Source organism: Tenrec ecaudatus, chromosome 9 (genome assembly GCF_050624435.1).
Source record: "Tenrec ecaudatus isolate mTenEca1 chromosome 9, mTenEca1.hap1, whole genome shotgun sequence".
Lineage (NCBI taxonomy): Eukaryota > Metazoa > Chordata > Mammalia > Afrosoricida > Tenrecidae > Tenrec > Tenrec ecaudatus.
The window spans coordinates 142,801,727-142,815,341 of NC_134538.1; the positions used below are offsets into that span (position 1 = coordinate 142,801,727).

At 43.7% G+C, this 13,615-nt stretch overlaps 1 protein-coding gene across 2 annotated transcripts in view; it reads right to left on the reverse strand.

The window, feature by feature from the left end:
- IQUB (IQ motif and ubiquitin domain containing) overlaps positions 1-13,615 on the reverse strand; it is a 66,681-nt gene that overhangs the window by 26,607 nt on the left and 26,459 nt on the right. For both annotated transcript variants that reach the window (XM_075558616.1, XM_075558615.1), the window contains 3 exons: positions 13,210-13,385; positions 4,694-4,864; positions 635-811 (listed from right to left, as the gene is read on the reverse strand). In XM_075558616.1, coding sequence (XP_075414731.1) covers positions 635-811; positions 4,694-4,864; positions 13,210-13,385 — 524 coding nt within the window. The remainder of the gene's footprint in view (positions 1-634; positions 812-4,693; positions 4,865-13,209; positions 13,386-13,615) is intronic.

Consider the following 13,615-nt stretch of genomic DNA (forward strand, 5'->3'; position numbering starts at 1 on the left):
TGAGCTCCCAGGTATTTACCCATCTGATTTGAAATCTTACGCCTTCGCAAAACTAAGAATGTTTATAGTAGAGATTCAGAAACTGGACTTAGAGACTAATGTGTCCTTCAACAGGAGACTGTGCACAAGCAGCGGCCCTTCAGACAATAAAAGATTGCTTGGCAACTGAAAAATAAGCTCAAACATGAGCCAGAACTGGGACAGTTTAAGAAGGTGGGTAAAAAGAGCGATGGAGAGGCAGAGGGGTCCAAAAGCAAAGTCTTGTTGAGTTCAAAGGCTAACTTTGTACGCAGCTTTTGATGTATTTTCTTACAAAATCTTAAGGGATGTCAACCATTATCTGATTGGAAGACACAGTGAGTGCAAATGTATGGGAGTGTGGGAGATGATGGAGTGCTCAACCCAATGCAATATTCGATGGGAAATTTTACTCAGAGCTTAGGAAGGAATTCAAGGTTGGAAATATAGACACAGGCATGAAATGAACCGTTTATTACTGTAAGACAATTATACTTCAGAACCAGTAGAACGGCCTTCCACCTAGATCTCAAGTGCAAAAACAAAAGTGGAATGTACTTCAACTTACAGTTTCACATGTTAAGCTGCTGATGAAGGAAATATTAAAGCGGGGTACCTTTAGATATCTTGCAACTTCAGGATTAAACAGAGGTGTTTTGATATACTGAAGAAAGAGGGTTGTAATTCTTTTCCTGAGCCCTTCAAGATTGTGAGACTTGACTCCTCTCATCATCAGGTCAACCTCTCTGTCAATCAATTCTAGAATTTCCTGTGTCAGTTTACATTCATGCTCCTAAAAAAACAACACCAAAATGGTACAGAATATTTTTTAAAACACTAACTTTCCAAAATTAACACCCCAAACTAGATTACAGAGGAAATGAAGTATTGATAGTAGGGGTAAAGTCGGTACAATTAGTTGAGGGGGAGGGGATTTATATTATTTAGTAGGATAGAGACATGTATCATCTGTGAAACAGTAGAGAAATGTGCATATAAAGACATTGTTCACATTAGACAAAAATTAGAAACAGTAGATATCAATAAATACAGTGGTTGGATAAATAAATGAGAGCTTAATTGTAAACAAAGGAATAGTGCCTATTATGTGAAAATAAATGAACCACAGATATAGATAGTAATGAGCTCGGGTCTTACAAATTCATTTTGACAAAAATAGCAAGGCACAAAATAATTCATAGGGCATCATTGCATTTAAATAACATTTCAACACTCGGCAATACTAAACCATGTCATACAGAAATGCATTTAAGGATACCAAACTACAGAGAAACAGCTGAGGAAATCAGGGCCATAACAGACAGTATGGGAGTCACTTCTAGAGTAAGTTAAGGAGGATTAAAAAGTTGCTGTCTTGAGTGGATGCCCAATGTCCATCTGCTACCTTAATACTATACCTATAAATATATACACATAGATCTATTTCCCCAATGTCATATATAAATATAATTACATATGTACATGCCTGCATTTAGATCTCTATAAATGCACTTTGCTTCCAAGTTCTTTCCTCTATTTCCTTTTACTTTCCTCTTGTCCCACTATCATGCTCAGCCTTCATCTGGGTTTCAGTAATTCCTCTCCGTTGCCCTTGATCAATCCCTACCACGCCTCTTTCACCCTCCTCACCACTGATTTTGGATCACTTGTTGTTCCCTTGTCCCTGGGTTGGTTAACACCACTTCCTTTCCCCCACCTCCCTTTCTACCATGTCCCTCTAGAAGCATTGTTCCAGTTGTTTGCTCCTCCAGATTGTTCATCCAGCCTATCTTATCTAGATAGACCTGCAGAGATAATATGTGCATAAATACAAGACAAAGCAAAACAAAGCGACATAAGGAAACAAAACAAAAAGAGAGAGAGAGAGAAAAGCCTGTAGTTAGTTCAACGTCTGGTTGTTGACCTTTAGGAATGTTTTCCTGTGGAGTCTGTTGGGGCACCACGCCCTGACCCCAAAGTCTATTTTTGGTTCTCCCTTGGGACTTCCTTGCTCTACACCCCTGGCTGTTCTGTTGCATGCCCTTAGTGTTTTGCCTTGGTATGGTGGGATCAGATCAGTGCAATTCCCAAACTGTGTCACCAGTGTTGTCACCTGTAGATCTATGGGTCAGTGAGGGATGTCGTGTATCTCATAGTACCCTCTCAATGCAAGAACACTTTGTTCTATTAAACTGGAATTCTATGATGCTCACCTTCCCGAAACGATCACTGAAGACAAGTGGGCGCATAAGGCATATGGTGAAGAAAGCTGATGGTGCCAGGCTATCAAAAGATATAGCATCTAGGCTTTAAAGGCATAAAGATAAACAAGTGGCCATCTAGCTCAGAAGCAACAAAGCCCACATGAAAGAAGCACACCAGCCTGTGTGATCACAAGGTGTCAAGGGGATCAGGTACCAGGCATCAAAGAACAAAAAATCATATCATTATGAATGAGGGGGAGTGAAGACTGCAGACCCAAAGCCCACCTATTAACAACTTAACACCCCCTTACAGATGATACATACAACTTTCCTCTAGTTCTTAAATGCTTCCTTCCCGCTAGCCCCCACTATCATGATCCCAATTCTACCTTATAAATCCAGCTGGACCAGATCATGCACACTGAAACAGATAGGAGCTGGAAACACAGAGAAGCTAGGACAGATGAGCCCTTCAGGACCAGTGCTGAGAGTGGCAATACCGGGAGGATGGAGTAGAAAGGGGGAACCAAATACAAGGATCTACACATAACCTCCTGCCTGGGGGATGGACAACAGAAAAGTGGGTGAAGGAAGACATTAGACAGTATAATATATGACAAAATAACAATAATGTATAATTTATCAAGGATTCATAAGGAAGGAGGTAGTGGGATGGAAGGGGAAAAATGAGGAGCTGATACCAAGGGCTCAAGTAAAAAGCAAATATTTTGAGAATGATGATGGGAACAAATGTATAAATGTGCTTGACACAATGGATGTATGGATTATGGTAAGAGTTGTATGAGCCCCAATAAAATGATTTTTTAAATAAATAATTTACAAGTTGTTGTCTTTATGATATTAGACTATATATATTTTATGCATTTTCTGTATGATCATAAAAATTCAAAACAGTGCAAAATATGACAACATAATAATTTGTAAATTATCAAGGGTTCATGAGAGAGCGGGGAGCAGGGAAGGAGGAGAAAAAATAAGGAGCTGATGCCAGGGGCTTAAGTGGAGAGCAAATGTTTTGAGAATGATGAGGGAAATGAATGTACAAATGTGCTTATACAACTGATGGATGTATGGACTGTGATAAGAGTTGTATGAGCCCCTAATAAAAATGATTAAAAAGAATAATAATAATGAATACCAGAAAGAGGAAAAAAAATAGTTCAAACCAACTCTTCACTCAACTGAAGGAAATGAGTGTGGCTAAATGAGAAAACTCTATGAGGGTTAAGTAATGTGGGAGTATCTATAAGTATACAAAAGAAATAAGTTCCTCTACCTGCCCGAGAGGGAACAAGAAGAAATACATGCAGGCTCCCAGAACAGGATATTAACAACATTTTCTGTGTCTCCCCTGTCCTTCCCAATCACTAGATACATTCATCTCCTAAGAGGCAACTCCCTTACTATCTCTTATGAAAACCATTTTCTTGATTCTTCTTTATAGACTTACTACCTCTATATATATCTCTAAATAACATGGTTCAATATTGCTTATTTTTTAGATGAAATGATATTCTATGTATTCATCTGTGCCCTTCTCCTTGAATGAAAGAATGAGAAGTAAAATCATAGTCTCCCAGACTTTTTAGTACAACCTGATTAAGCCAATGCAAGAGCTGCTCCCAAGAATTACTCCATGAAGCAGTGAGCCACGCCGCAGGCAGTGTAGCGGGTGCTGTCATGTGCTGCTGCAAATCACCCTCTCCAGGCCTGAGCACTCACCTCCTCACTCTTCTTACATTGTCCGCTGACCACTCTTACCTGCATCCCTCTCTGAGAGCTGCCCTCCCCTGAAGATGGATGCCTCCACCCTGAGGGTCGTCAACATCCAATTAGCAGTCAATGAGGGGACAGAAAAGGCTGACCCTGGCCTCTCCTCTTGCCTCAGTGCAGGACAACTTCATAGGCCCTTAATGGTTTCAGAGAGAGACTGGCGGAGGCCCTGGTTGAGACTTCCTGCAGTTCAATTTCTCTTCCGCCCAGTCCGCACAGAAGTTACTCCAGAACGTGGGCACTCCCAGCAAACTTCCCAAGAGCAAGGTCCCACACTGCTTTCTGCTTCTCTGGAAACCTGACCTGCAACATCCACTAATTTCCTTTGCATTGAAAAATGCAGACGTGAATAACTGATGAGAAAAAAGGGTGAAAATACTTATACCGATGTTGCTTTAAAAGATGCTAAAATGATTTTTGCATTGAGAAACACCAAAATATACAGACAGTGGTTGCTGCTTGACTAAACTGAGTTGGGTATTAATCTCATTGTACTCATTCCACAGGGCAGGATCTATCCACAAGAGGCTTTGCGCTGTGTTTACATTTGTAATGTCTCATAAACTGTGGTTTGGATGCCTTTGCATACACAGCAATGTATAAACTACATAGCTCCTAAGTTATATCCCCCATTAAATAAAAAATTAAAACCACCAACTCAGAATTAACCAACATACCTTCACGGTGTGCTTAAGTGTTAAGAGTACATCCAACCTCTCATCTTGAGAGATATTTTTCAGCAAAATGCATTCGTAGATGCTTTGCAGCTCTCTGGCTCGGATGGTGAACTGCGTGTCCATCTCAATTGTTTTGCCCGAACCTGTTTTCCACACCTTTGGAGTTGAGCACTTTAAAACAATATTAGGTTTACAGTCATCAGTTAAAGACTAACCAATCATTTTGTTTATTCTAGGCAACATTTACAGGAGATCGTGTTAATGAGTAGAATTATGTGTCTTCATGAAGATAAGTATCACAAACATGGAGAGTCTGTAGACATGCAGAACTAAAACCTTTTAGAAAAAAATATATCTGTATTATGCATGAAAGAGTTACTCAATCCATAGGAGTATAAACACCAATTCAGGATTTCCTCCTGGTTTGCATTAATTGGCATGCTGAATGGCTTGATAGATATATAGAATAATTCATTACCCCCATGGAAAGGCACGTGCTATTTAGAACGGTCTTCAAAATTACCTGCCTGATTCAATTATATTCAGAGAATGTACGAGTGTGCCTTGCTCATGCCTTGCCAATTAAAGACAACGTTCGACAATCCTCAATACATTAGATACAGCCAAAAGGTAATCCATGAGCTATGCTTTGATTTCCTATAAAAAGGAATCTATAGCAAGTTCACAGTTCTTCAGAAAGTAGATGTCCTTAGTACTGAAACAGCTCCGTGCAGTGATTTTAGCAGTGTTGTGGTCCCTGATTGCCTGATGAGGGTGAAGATGCTTGGTTTATCTTTCAAAATCTGATGTGGTGGCACCCAACCTAACCTACCACGTGAACTGTGGGTCACAGAGGGAGCTGGCTTGCCCTGAAGCTCATCGAGAGAAGCCCAGGCTAAGAATGCAGACAGGAGACAGAATCCAGAGACAGGAGGTAGCGTGAGCTTTCTGCAGACTTGGAGACACCAGCGCACAACATTGGCAATGGCAGGCCTCTAGTTCCATGGCTTCTCTTCCGTGACACCAAGACTGTAAGACAGATGCATCACCTACAGACATCACTGGGAAAACGTGCCCTGTGTGCTCAACTTTGGAGTATAAAGTTTCTCCCAAGTTTCTTTCTTTGGCCATAGTTTATCAGAAGCAAGGCTCTAATGATCACATCATATGGTGGTTTTATAAGCTGATGGCTAATTACTCTGGGGATTTGTAGCCCAACACAATACTTCCAGCCATTAAAGTCTGAGGTTTAACCTAAAATTTAAGGTGCGTCCTTTTATATCAGAACAACTCCTCAGGAATGTAGAATAAGCAAATACATAGTATGCGTTCCTTGGCGGTGCAACACGCTGAGTTCAGCTACTAACCAAATGGTTGGTGGTTCAAATCCATCCGGCAGCACCTCCAAAGAAAGACCTGCTGTTCTACTGCTTTTGGGTCCCAAAACCCAACCAAAAATGGATCCCACTGCCATCGAGTCAATTCTAACTCATAGCATTTCCAAGACTCTAAATCCTTAGGGGAGTGGACAGCTTGGTCTTTCTCCCTCAGAGCAGTGAGTGTTGAACCTCCAACCTTGCAAGAGTAGCTGCCTGATGCCTAACCTACACTGAGAAACACAAAAGCCCCGTGCACTGTCCTGCTCTGACAGACAGGGGGCCTCCATTATTCCAATCGACCCGATGAGGACTGGATTTGGGTTCAGAAGGCCAGCATCATGAAAGAATTTTCATTTCTAGCAGCAATTTACCTTGAGTTTATACATTTATTATTAGTTAAATTACATATAAAACAACAAATGTCCAGCTTTAAAACAGCTATATTTTATACATTTTAAAAGTAATTTTTTAGCTCAAATGCAAAATGAATGTAGTTTAGAGCTAGAAACCTTCGTGAGAAACTTCAGATTCCCAGGCCTGGTTTTAATCCAGAAAATGCGAAGCTGAGGCTCTATAATTAATTGATGTTGTAAGAGAATCAATTTAATATTAAATAATGTATTATTAATAAATTGCCTAATAAGATTAAACAAAATGTATTAGGATCATAAAAATGAAAATTATAAATATCAGTAACAAAACGTCTATTCCATTAATATCATTTAGGAATAAAAAAGCTACTGCTTTAAGTGGATGCATACTTATTTTATTTATTAAATGCCTGCAGAGAATTACCAAAGTCTAATGCTTGCTTTAAAGCTTTTTCAAAAAGAGTTTTAAGGAATAAATCATCTTAGGCTAAGTTTCCTAAAGTATAATTAACGTCTCAATCATTGCCTGCAGGTTTCCTTAGGATAGCTCTATTAAGTTCAATTTTCTTTATTCCAATAATATGGATCAACTAAAGCCAAACTCGCTTCCATCAAGTCCGTTCTGACTCAGAGCAACCTTTCACATCAGGGTTGAACTGCCCCTGCGGGCTTCTGAGACTCTAACTCTCGATGGGAGTAGAAAGCAACATCTTTCTCCCACAGCGCGACCGGTGGTTTCAAACTGCTCACCTTGCGGTTGGCGGCTCAATGCATAACCACTACGCCATCACAGCAGCACCTTTTGTTTTACAGGCTAGTAATTTAGCTCGCTTGTAACAATCCAAGCCATAACATCTTTATGACATATCTAATTCATCAACTTGGCATGTCTTTCTGCTGATGAATTGATTTACTTTTACTTGCCCTGAATTTTTTAGCCCCACCCTAACAAGATATAAACAAGACTTGCCAAATACACCTACATGCAAATAAATCCTTCCCATCCTTCTGGTTGGAACCATAGAAGTATGAACTAGTGGTATCACTCATGCATAAAACCCCACTGCACTTGTATTATATAGAAGAACACAAGCATACAGGATTTCCATTTTAGTTACTCCTTGCAATGAAATTTGGGTCCTAGTCATTCTATAGATATTTTAGATTGGTTTATTCTACTTCCCCAAAAACACTGTAATGAATCAATCTCTCATGAAGTTCTTCATTGCATCTCCCTGTCCCTACAGTGCTCACTGACTCACTCAACAAATATTTACCAAGTATTTACTATGCATTAGGCACCCAGGGGATAAACGACTGTCCTGTTGCAAAGAGATCTCAAATCCAATCAGATAGAAAGACAGGAAATTCGGCATCTAAAGCAAAGCATCCCCTGTTTGTTGCTTGCAGGTAAACTGGCACCTGCAGGATGCAAGGAGGAAGCATTTGGGAGGGAGGAGTGAAAAAAAATACCATCTAAGAGGAAACTCATCGAAGGACTTGGGACGCACCAGAATAAAGGGATCTAAGTGATGCAACCAGGGACCCTGAGGTCTGAAGTGCAGGCCCCTGATACCTGGACTGAGAAAATGTAAACATGCTCAGCAAAGCCGTTTGGGTGCTTGGGACAATGGCTCCCACGCCTGAAAACTTAGTCTCCCAGTCTAGCTGCTGTGGGTGCTGGCATCATGATGCTTTGCACTCTGATGCAGGAAAACACCAACTTCGCTCCGCTCCCTTTGCTACCCCGTGTCCTTGAGTGCTCCGGCGGCAAGGAGCGATGGACCACAGCCATGCTCTTACACTGCTTTGGAAAATAGGCCCGTGAGAAATTCCATTTAGCTGCCAACACATGCGGCAGCACGGCCTCTGGAGGGGAGAAACAGAAGAACAGCAGGAACGCACAGAGCCGGCCAGGGAAGGTGCAGCAGTCACAAAGAGCTGGCCACCAGCGGGCTGCCACTGCCTCAAGTGGAAAGGGACTAGCCTGGGGAGAGCAGGTCTTTGCTCCCCCCTCGATGCATTCTCCAGCCCCCAAAGGCACAAAGGACGAATAAGGTTAATCCTCCCAGAGCTCCTGGGTGGTGATCAACTTTTCTTGTCCTCCGAGAAAGGCTTTTGTGCTTCACTGGGGTCCCCCCTGCTTAATGCAGAGCTTAGAAGGAGGGGAAGAGTTGGGTACATTTTCCTACCCCATTAGCTGTTGGCCACCTGAGTCTGGAGAAAAAGAGACATTTAAATGGCACAGCTCCGGTTTTCAAAGGTTGTGATTGTGAGCCGCGGTGCAGGAATCAGAGAGAATCAAAGAAACTAATGGCCTTGCTCTGGAGAAAACCCCTCTGGCTGATGAGCTCTCCCTCCCATTTCTTCACCCCAATTTCTGCCCCTCAGTCAGTTGTTAACCCTTGAGGTCCTGTGGGAGTCGAGGCTTGATGGGCTAAGATTAAAATCATCTAGGTAATCCTTCAAAAGCACCAACAAACCAACCCCTTTAAAAACAATGAGAGCTTAGTAAAGAACTCGTCGTGACTAATTCATTCAATGTCTTGATTAGTCTGATCCAAATCATATCATTCATTACAGTGTTCAAAATACAAAGATTTAATAATTCAATATATATATATAGTTTGTACTCCAGGAAATGAAACTGAAATCATGCACAGCTTTACTGTTCAAAGTCATTCCCAAATGGTGAGGAAGGTAGTAAATCTTTCTCTGCATGTGTCTAGATAGCCCAGGCACACTGCCACAGAGTCAGTCTGGCTCTTGGCCAGCAGACCCCCTGTGGGTTGCTGAGACTCTGGAAGTTGACAGGAGTCAACAAGCCCAGTCTCTCTCCCTCAAAGCTGCTAGTGTTTGGGACTGTCAGGTGTACAGATCGCAGCTCAACCCAGAACCACCTATAGCACCACATGTCTATTTATTTAAACCAAACCCACTGCCATCAAGTCTGTAGGACAGAGTTGAACCGGCCCTGTGTATTTCTGACTCCTCTCCTGCACGTATCTACAGTGCTCAAAAACCTAAAACCAAACCCACTGCCATCAAGTTGATTCAGATTCAGAGGAACCTTATATATGGTGTCCATGGCTGTAAATCTTTACAGGAACAGAGAGCACCCATCATCCTTCTCCCTTGGTGAGGATAGTAGGTTTGAACCACTGACCTTGCATTTACCAGTTCAATGCTTTTTCAGGTGGCTCTTCATATCTGTGCTAGGACTCTGGAAGTTTTGATACCTGAAAAACATTTGACCTTATCTATCTTTGGGGATGAATTACTTGTTATTTTTCTGATAATTTTTTTTCTAGAATAATAACCTAATTCCATACATTTTACTGACCCTCGTAAATATTACAACTAATGGAAGGCAAGGGAGTAGGGGCATAAAGAATAGACATTGTGTACATATTTACAACAGAATACTAATTATAAAATCTAGCTTTCTGATGTTCAGTATGGTATCATTTATGCTTATAATTTTTTTTTTAATTTTAAACTCCCTACCATTGGGCTGACCCTGACTCACAGCGACCCTATAGACCAGATAGACCTGGTCCCTGTGAGTTACCAAGACTGTAGCTCGTTACAGTGGTAGAAAGCCCCATCTTTCTCCCACTGCTGGTTTTGAACTGCCCACATTGTGGTTAGCAGCCCAACACATAACAGCTATGCCATAAGGGTGCCTGAGAGTACAAAAAGATGAGTCAAGATGGTTTGCTTTAGAATAACAGATCTCATCATTTGCTATGACTTGTTAGAAGTTGCTGGTCCCAGCCTCTGGTTGTTTTTCTCTGGCCGAGGGCAAGATGTATCTGCAGCTCAGACACAACCCTCTGCAGTCCATTGCCTCAAACCTTAGCCTGGAGATCTGAGGTTGACCGCCTCTTCACAACCCTGCAGTTCCAAAGTCTGTAATCTCCAATAAAGCCATCCCTCTGCGGTCAGGGGCTCACTGCAGCCTTCCGCGTCCCTACCCAGCCTGCGGGCCCAGCACATTTGCAAGCTGCCCTGCGTGGGTCCTCATGCAAGGACCCGTCCTCCTTGCTCGGGCTTCCTCCTCTTGCGCTTCTTTTTCACTTCCTCATGAACCTGAAGGAACCTGGGTGGCTCACACCCTCAGATGGCTGCAGGATGGCCGTTGGAACCCACCTCGAGGTGCTGCTGGAGAAGACCTGGCCGTTGGTTCTCAGAAGGGGCAGCTCCTCCCTGTCACAGAGGGTCACTGTGCATCCGGCTTGACTGGATGGCACCCAACAACATCAACCACCCGCCCAGACAGGCCACTGGGAAGCCGCTGCATGCGGCCATTTCCTTCACAGCATCTCCTCACTCTCCTTCTCTCCAGGCAACCTCCAAACACCTCCGGCCTCCGGGCTCAGAGCAAGCCTCTCCGCACGCAGGGTCCTGCAGGGGATCAGATTCTACTCCAAATAATTAAGCAATGTTTTTATATAAAAACAAAGCAAAATGGATCGTGCTGCCTCATGAGAATTCTTGTGAACAAGCGTTCCACATTATGGGAAACCTGCAGGTGCCATTTCATGCCAGCACCTGGTAGATAAAGTTAGGCGATCCTTTTCCTGCCTCTCATTTACCTTCCCTGCCTTCTACTCTTCCGGGACCCTGATGGCATAGTGAGTTACATGTTTGGCAGCTAACAACAAGGTCAGCAGTTCGAAACCCCCAGGCACTCTGAGGAAGAAAGATGAAGTTTTCTACTCCTGTGAAGAGTCAGTCTTGAAAACCCACAGGGGGAGTTCTACCTGACAAGATGACTCAATGGCAGTGAGTTTTGTTTGGGGTTTGGCCTGCCTCTCTCCGGCATTTATTGATCCTCTGTGCTGGGCACTGTGGCCAGATCTGAGGATGCAGAGAGAACAGATAGTTCTTGCCTTAAGGGGCTGAGTCTAGGAAGCTTTCAGACATGATAACAGACAATGAAAAGTAACCAGTGTGCAGGACGACAGTGGTGAGACTGGGTCTTTGTGGGAGCAGGTTACGGTTGGTGGTTCAGTGGGTCCTTCCTGAGCCAGGTTTGAAGGTGAGTAGCTGGCTACTGAGGGAGAAAGGAAATGGTACATTCCACGTAATGACAGCTGAATGCCTTTGAGAGCAATCCGAACATGCGGTCCTTCTTCGGCCATGTCAGCGGTTGGGTGTGGCAGAGCAGTGTGGATCCGTGTGCTAGGACAGATGGCAGAGAGATGACTAAGACCTGGGTGAGGGCTACAGAGAGTCTCTGAAGAAAAGCCTTGCTTACTGAGGGGTTTGCAGAGAGGGGTCATTCTGGCATCATCCGTGCTGTGGATGGTGACGGAGGGGACTGAGAAATGAGACCTGAAGCCAAGAGTCCAATTGAGTCCAAGTGACCCACATAAGGAAGACATACAGACTCAATGAAGGCTCGTGCACCCATCATGCTCACACACACAAGAGCAGCCAAGGCCAGGCCTGCCCCAGGGCAGCCTCCCAGGGAGATGATGGTAATGGAGAAGCTGTCTGTCCCTTCCTGGTCCAGGAGCATCACAAGACATTCGGCTAGGACTCACATTAACTGGGGGTCAATTGTCTGCCGAGACGGCCTGTTTGCATGCACACTATGTCGCCATGACACAGCCATTCCCTTACCCCCAGTCGTAGTGGGTTCCAGGAGGGGAAGGGGAATGAATGAAATCATGAAATAAGAGAACAAACAGATCAGTCGCTGGATGGAGGGACTGTGTACAGCAGGAACCTTACGTGAGTGTTGTGGAGGAGGGGCAGGAGGAGGTGAGATGCTGGCTTAAGGAGTTGACATGTCAATGTGAGGTGCCCTCTTGTGCCATCCAAAGAGCAACAGTCACCGAAAACGACTGGAGAAGTGAGGCGGAGGCTCCTAAGAAAGGTCCAGCCAGGAGTCCCAAGGCACAGGGAGCGGGGGATTCACTGAACACCCAGCTCTTCCATCAGCAAGTGAGTAAGGGCGCGGAAAGGAGGGTACTTCTAGCATCCAAACATGTGGTTTTTTTAAAGATAAACGTTTTCACCTAATGAGAATCACAAAACTACCATCATGATAGGCTAATCGTCTTTGGAGACCTGCATCCCTTTTCTTTTGGCTGGATTGGCTGCTAATTGTTTGGAAAGATCAGGTTTGTAAAAGAAAGCCGGTCACCATGGAAACGGGCTCTTCGATATCAAACGGGCAGTTTCCCCACAAAAGGGTAATTACGTTCATTTTTCCCCTTAATTGTGTATTTTCAGTTTTCAATAATCATAGTCCCTTTTGGTCAGAAATCTCCAGTCAATTAATGGCTTGCTGAACAAAGGCAAAGCAAGCGCTGGATTTTAGCTCATTCCCCAGGTTGCCTACTCGCCAGGCGCCGTGGACACAGGTGTCTCGCAACTTCAATCCCCGGCGTGGTTTCAGTGACTATACTAACGGTCCAGCCTCAGTCGAAAGGAAGAGTCACAAGAGAGGGGGCTCCATCTTTTCCTTCCTGGATGAATTTCTCCAGTTAAGGAACACGCCGATTTCTTGTCCCTTGTTGTGGATGCTTATTCTAGATTGTAGTCAAACCCGAAAGGTCTGTTGGAAGAGAGGAGTTGCGTGTGGTGGGGAGAGGAGGGGGGTGGGAGTTGGAAGGGATTTCTTTAAAGTGACATCGCAGAAAGGCTAAATGAAATGCAGGCCCCTTCTTACTAGGCCAGGCTCTTCTTGAGTTCAAGATGGAGTTTCAGGCTCTGCACCCCATCACACATGCATCATTGTTACTTCACTCACCTTGTCCAAAAACGCCTTGATGGCTGCTTCCCGGTTCTCCTGGCCGGCGATGAATCTGTGCTTCCCAATGGAAGCAATGAGCTGGCTCTCTTTTTCCAGCAGTTCACACAGAGCCGCTTTCCTCTCAGCACCCGTGAAAAGCCGGTCAATGCGGGCAAGTTCTTCTTGACGCCAAACTGCAGGGGATAACGGGAGAGACGGTCGAGTTTAAATTCCCACCGCCTTATGGGACATTGTCGTTCCCTCTTTTTCTTCCTTTTCTACTGTTTTTGGGGGGTCGGGTGGGGTGGTCATCATAGTTCAACTAAGTATATTTTGGGGGTAAAATTGTAAACAGTTATAGCTATTTAAACAATGTTTATATGTAAATATTATATGTACGCATTGGACATCTGATTTGGGGGGA